General features: G+C 38.7%; 1 protein-coding gene across 1 annotated transcript; it reads left to right on the top strand.

Annotated features, from left to right (window-relative positions):
- Positions 1 to 516: 516 nt before the first annotated feature.
- On the top strand, positions 517 to 5,899 carry LOC120859475 (placental prolactin-related protein 3-like; the record flags this gene model as incomplete). The annotated part of the gene is made up of 4 exons (XM_040235570.1): positions 517 to 698; positions 2,860 to 2,967; positions 4,707 to 4,886; positions 5,511 to 5,899. Coding segments are annotated over 4 exons (659 nt in total), but the record flags the coding sequence as incomplete, so codon positions are not given.
- Between the last annotated feature and the right edge of the window lie 950 nt (positions 5,900 to 6,849).

Below are 6,849 nucleotides of genomic sequence, written 5' to 3'. Positions count from 1 at the left end.
CTCTTAGTATTCTCTTTTTAGTCAATAGTAGCGATCAGTCAGTCATGTGTTTCCTCTTACCCCAGGGTGATGGTAAACCACACAGATCAACTGGACTTTTCTTGTCATTTCAGTGTCTAAAATTCAAGCATTAGTCGATGTAGAGTGAAAAAATTACAAACTCCTAGAGGGCCTTGCTGCCAGAGTCTGCAGAGTCCCAACATTAAACTGTCTTAAAAGAATGGCCTAAACACTCTGGCTCAGAATTAAGTTCCAAATGTTTGCAGAGCACAGAATTACTTCTGGCAGCAATACAAAATTACAGGGAGTATCCTACTTTTCCAACTATCTATTTGTGCAAATATCATCATCCATGTAAATTTACGCAGAAGGCCCTCCTTCTTCCCCATCCCGGCTACTACAGCACCACTGCTGCTCAGAGGAACAGGGAAAGAGAAGGCTTCCCACCTCAGGATGGATTTGACAATCTCAGGTGACTAGATTATCTCAGAATGGCTCATGTTTTTGTGTAAATAGGGTCCTTCCTGCTGCTGCTGCTGGTCATGTCTAATCTGCTCCTGTGCCAAGGCAAAACATGCCTGATCAGCTGTCCTGACGTGTTTGACATCCACCTGGAATCACTTAGAAACCTGTTTCTCAATGCCACCATGCTGTCCCGTGATATCGCTAACCATTCCAACATAATGTTCAATCAGTTTGTAAGTACTGTAGTGATGCTGGTTTCATTGCTAAATCGTGTCTGATTCTTGCAACCCCATGGACTGTAGCTGGCCAGGCTCCCAGATGGAACCTTCACGTAAGAGACAGCTATACTGTCCTTTCAACTAGAAGGCTGCATTAGCCAAACTTCATATAACACAGACTCTAGGTCAAAGAGACCATTGGCTCCTAAGATGTGGAAATCAAAGAAAGGATCAGTTTTGTGAAATCTCAAAGATTCCTAAGAAGTGCAATAACTTTTTCAATTTCCTTTCATTCATTTTCTTTGTAAATTTCCAAAAATAAATGATTTTGTATTTGTCAGCCAAGAATGCCATAAAAGAACACAATAGACTCAGTGGAAATAACAATAGAAATTTATTTTAACAGTGGAATAAACAACAGAAATAATTCTCAAAGTTCTGGGGGCTAGAAGTCCCAGATAAGCGTGCCAGCAAGGTGAAATTCTGGTAAGAATTATTTCTTTCCAGGCTGGATTCCCCATGCATCCTCACACAGGGTGATGGGTGGGGAAGAGAGAGAGAATAAAAGACACAGAGACACAGAGAGAATTCTCTGGTGTTTCGCTTCATGAAGACACTAAACTTATTGGATGAGTGTTCCACCTTAAGAGCTCATTTAGCCTTAATGGGCTTCACTGTTGGCTCGGATGGAAGAGAATCTGCCTGCAATGTGAGAGACAGGTTCTATCCCTGGGTCTGGAAGATTCCCTGGAGAAGGAAATGGCAAGCCACTCCAGGATTCTTGCCTGAGTAATCCCATGGACAGAGGAGTCTGGTGAGCTACAGTCTAGGGGATCTCAAAATGTTGGAACCCATTTCAAAACACAGTACTTTGGCAGTTAGGGCTCAAACACGTGAATTTGAAGAACAGAGATTCAGTCCACAATACTACCTGACATAAAGCACTTTAAGGTGGAACTGGGGAAAGGGAAGCATGTTGATTTTCTTGTCCTTCAATGTCTCTCTGGACTTTCTTCTCCAGACTCAGAGTAAATAGCCAATAAATGAGAACTGCTCTGCAGTGAACTGAGTGGACGGAACACGTTAAACAAAGCTGAAATCCATTCACAAAAACAAATATTGGTAGTTTTTTTAATGCTACAAATTATTGTTTTAAGATTTGCAGTGAATAGTTTTTGAGCTACAATAGAAGGAGTGTTTAATTGGAAACAATTATTCTCATTCTGATGAAGGTATTTGAAAGTTGTATGTTAATTCTTTTAGGTCAATCAAAGAGCACACAGTAGAGCAGACAGCTAATAAAAAGCGGTGCTAAAGGGTTCTATTAAATTCACGTAGTTCTTTTACTCACTAGTTTTGCTTCATCTTCCATTTTTGACTGTCCAGTTTTTTTGCAACTCTTCCAAGTTATCTCTTTAAATGTTCATAGCTTTCGCTACAGATTAGTTTTTCTCTATCAATGTGTTAGCTAGATTTTTCTACTTTTTTTATTCTCAGTCCATTGTTTAGTATTTCCTATAACTTTTTGCCATGTTTTTATGACATACCATTTTGCCACCATAAACAACACTGTACTCTGCACCTGGGAAGAACACTAAGGTTTTTGGTGTGTGGATTCAGAGAAAATTAAAAGTCATAACTGTATAACTCTTTGTAAGGGAATATATTGGCTTTAACCCACAGTAAACAAGAGATTAAATGGTTAAATATAGATGCATGCATGCACTCTAATTCACTTCAGTTGTGTCCAACTCTTTGCAACCCTACTGACTGTAGCCCAAGGGGCTTCTCTGTCCATAGGATTCACCAGGCAAGAATACTGGAGTATGCTGCTGTACCCTCTTGCAAGGGATGCTCCTCACCTAGGGATCAAACCTGAGTCTTCTTATATGTCTTGCATTGGCAGGAATGTTCTTTACCACTACGTCCCCTGGGAAATACTAAAAAATAAAAAGAAAAGAGAATAATAAAATAGTGAAAGGAAAAGTTAGAAAAGTTATATGTAAAATCATTTTTATAGAGACAATGTATAGAAAAATAGGAAAAGAATGACTTTCAAATTTTGTGTTGCTCCCTGTTAAAAAAATTGCATGAATGTCAAACATGTTAATGTTCCTGTAATGGGTTCATCTACTGAATGCCCAGCAACCCTAACTAATTGCCTGATCACTTTCAGCATGAAAAATATGTCCGGGGCAAACCGTACTATATCGATGTGCCCTACAGCTGCCATACTGATATCATCCCTACTCCTGAAGAAAGAGAAAACGCCCTCAAGTTGACCGTGAGTCTTTCACCTGGATTTTTCACCAGATCAAATGAAACAGTATGTAGGTTACCAGGCTTCAGATTATTAGAGGTAATGGTAAAGGTACATGCAGGAAAAGGTGGAGGAATGGTAAGAAATTTAAAAGAAATTATATTGTGCATTTGATGAAGCATGAGCAAAATCAAGGGATGACTAAAGATCTGCAGTAGCAAAATAAATAACGGATCTATAAAATGTCCATGCAGACAAGTTTAGTTCAACCAATGCATTAGACACTATTCTGTATGAAAACAGAAATGAATGGTAACTACCATGTGTAAAATATAAGACTGAAAAATTCATGAATATGTAAGAAACACACCCCAGTTTTGAGTACTCCCTGTTACTACTGACTCCTAAGTGGGAGTCCTATACCGCACCACCCGAGCCACTGCGTCTGCCTTTCAAGGCTCTCTCTGCTTCTACTTCTCTGACACCTCCTTCATTTGTCATTCTCAATGACTCTTCTGTCACCTGTTGTTCTTAATTTGTAAGTCTCTTCCACAACAGCCTATAAACATTGCTTTGCTTCTCATAGCCATAACAATTGCCTCTTTTCTGAGGACAACACTGTTTACATATCAAGCCTCAATCATTTATGGAAGCTCCAAATTTTCACAGTTATAATCTCTTTTTTTCTGATTTTCTGCATTATCCTTCGTCCTAACATTATTTAAAATATTTTCACATGCATCCCCCCCTTAAAATACTGTCTTCTCTCTCTACAACTTTCTTAATGATACCAGCATTATTTTCCACTGTTAAGCTCATTAATAATGAAGATAATCAAGTAAAGGAAAAGGTCAAAGAGGAAGAAGAGGAGGGGTTTTTTAATAAGCTTAAATTTAAAGTTTATTGAGAGTTACTACATGGCCTCACATTTTACTCAGCACTTTATGTGCATTACTATATTTAATCCTACTCAGTTCTTTGTTCTTAAGCACTAAAACAGTTCATGGTTGTAAAGAAATCAAGCATATTAACTAGAGATCTTCAGCCCCTGGGATTTTCATGCTGAATTCTGGTAATAGTAGTGAACTAGGGGGGAAACCCTCCATTGTGAATCCCACTGATGCTGTTACTAAAGACAATGCTGTGCCATTTTCTGCTTGGACACATGTCAACAAAACGGACACTTCTGATATCAGCAGGGGGCTGGTGTTGGGATCAGCTGAGGAGAGAAGCCTGTTTAGGAATGTTATATCTTCTTCCTTGTCTCTTTGTTGTAATATCATAAAAAATTACCTATCAAAAATCAATACGAATGACTCGTCTGAGTCATTAATATGAATGAATCACTGGGTGTCAATGATGTGGGCACAGGCGGAATCCCTCTTTCCTGGGTTAGGCACTGCAGGCACATACTGACTTGCAAAAAAATACTTAGATTTCTCTCACGAAAATACACAACATAAAAGAATTCACTGAGTGGTCGTAGAATTTCAGAGGAAAGAACAAAATTCTTCATGTTATAAATTAGAATGCATCAGAAGAATTAGTTCCTAACATAACCTAAATTTTTAATAATTCAGCAAACTGTGAACTAATAGCTTACAGTTTATAGTTTTGCAACTCTTACTACCTTCAAATATCTCTGCATACACATAGAAAAAAACAAAAGTTTTTTAGGTCAGCTGCTCTGAGCAAAGATCACATGTTACCAAAACCACTGAATTATGATTATTTTAATGAGACCATTTCTTCCGGTTGCTTAGAATGAAGACCTTGGTCAGTTTATACTTGTATTACTGTACTCCTGGAATAGACCTCTGAATCATCTACTCACAGAGCAGCGGATTATGAAAGAAGTCTCACATACTATCCTATCAAATGCCAGAGAGAATATGAAAAAAGTACAAGAACTTCAAGCATTCATAGAGAGGCAATTCAGCCACGTGAGTGTCCTGCAAAGGGCTTTCTTGCTTTGTTCATGAATGAAAGAGGTGACCTTTGTAATGAGTAAGGTGTTTGGAAATATCTCATTTTGTAAGAAAAAGATTCATGACTTCTATATGCTAGACTGCTGCTATATAAACCAGGAGCCAAGTCATTCATAGTGGTAGACTATACTGTAAAGAATCAGAATTTCACTGCAATTTTTACATGTGCAGCCTTCCCTGCATTGCACACAATTCCGCCAAAAGCTTGCCTCTTCTTGGGCACCGGTGGTTGAAATATTTTCAAGAGTAAGAGAACTAGAGAACAGAATTTCCAAGATGAGCATTTTCTTCAAAGTAACCCAGGATATCTGCTATTGAAATTCCACTTGTCTTCTTTCTCTGTTAATCAAAGAATGAGAGTGGGAAGGAAAAAAAGAGAAAATTAAAACTAAACTTGAGTTATGTTTCTAAATTTTAGATTTCTCTTAGTTTTCTCATAGACTGGCTCCGAAATCCATATCCAGAGAGTTTATATTCGTATGTCTTCCCCGAATCTTATTGTGATAATTAGAAACAAAGAAAAAAAAAAAGCAAATACTAATAAAACACATAAGAAGTCATTATCTTTTGGGTATTCAGATTATTTTTCCAGTAAGGCGGCTGACTGAGGATCGCATATTCTGGTCAGAACTCCCATCCCTGGTGTCCAGCGATGAAGATATTCGTCATTCTGCATTTTATAAACTGTTCAAGTGCCTGCAGAGGGATTCACAGAAAGTTGACATTTATACCGAGATCCTGTTGTGCCGAACCAACAACTCGTGCTAAACCCACATCCATCGAATCCATCTCTGAGGTGGTTATAATGATCTATCCCATAGCAAGCTTCTTTAAAATTTATAGCTTTTTAGTGCATGCTCTGTGAAATTGTTCTCCTCTTAAAAAAATAAACACAGACTCTGTAGAGATGTCAAAATCTAAGAGGGTAATTTCTTAACATTTTTTATCTTCATTTAATAGAAAATCAAAAGAAAATCCACCCCTACATTGAGAGAATGAAGCTCCTATTAAAATTAGTCACAAATAGCAGAAGCTGGCATTACAAAGAAAACCGTTAAGATATTACATAAGAATCACAGCAAATTATTCTGGGTCAACTTATTAGAATCAAAGTATTAGATAATTGTTCATGGTTCTGGTCATGCTACCAAGAAGACTGAATTCTCAGAATTTTTATGAAACCCAGCCATGACCAGTCAACCAACTATCACAGTGTTACACCATACAATACAAATGCTTTACAACTTCATATAAATAGCATGAGGTATACTGAACTGTCTAAAGATTGTTAGGATGTTGTCTTAGTCCTTCTGGGTTGCTAAAACAAAATACCACAGGCTTAAAAACAACAGAAATGGATTTCCACAGCGTGGTCATGCAGAGTCCTCTCTGGTCACACACTTCTTACTGTATCCTCACACGGGGGAGGGCTTGGGAGCTCTGTGTGTCTCCTATATATAAAAGCTCTCATTTCATTGAGGAGGCTCCATCCTTATAACTCCATCACCTCACAAAGGCACCACCTATGGATACCATAAGCATGGGAATAAGGATTTCATCATACGAAATTTCTGGGGGACACAAAGGCTGAGACCATAGCAGATACAAAGGTGATCTGGCTCATCCTCCTCCAGGGGCTGTCATCACCCACACTCCACTGCATCCTCATCTCCTGCATCACCTTGCACCCATTCCACGCATTCCATCACTCTGGGTTTCACAAGTCCAGATGAGTCAAGTGTCAGCTCCATCTCATATTCAGCCTATTCAATGTTTCCCTCTCCCCTGCTGAGGCCCAGGGGACCTACCAGGAAGTGCACATGTGTCCATTTCTGCAAATTTCCTTCTCTCTCCCTCTCTGGATCTTCATTCCTTGGGCCATGTTGGAACAGGGTTGATGGTAACGAGATGGGAAAGT

Source organism: Oryx dammah, unplaced genomic scaffold (assembly GCF_014754425.2).
Source record: "Oryx dammah isolate SB20612 unplaced genomic scaffold, SCBI_Odam_1.1 HiC_scaffold_1185, whole genome shotgun sequence".
In the NCBI taxonomy this organism is placed as follows: domain Eukaryota; kingdom Metazoa; phylum Chordata; class Mammalia; order Artiodactyla; family Bovidae; genus Oryx; species Oryx dammah.
The sequence above is the reverse complement of the archived record's forward strand: the minus strand, read 5'-3'. Positions and strand labels throughout refer to the sequence as shown.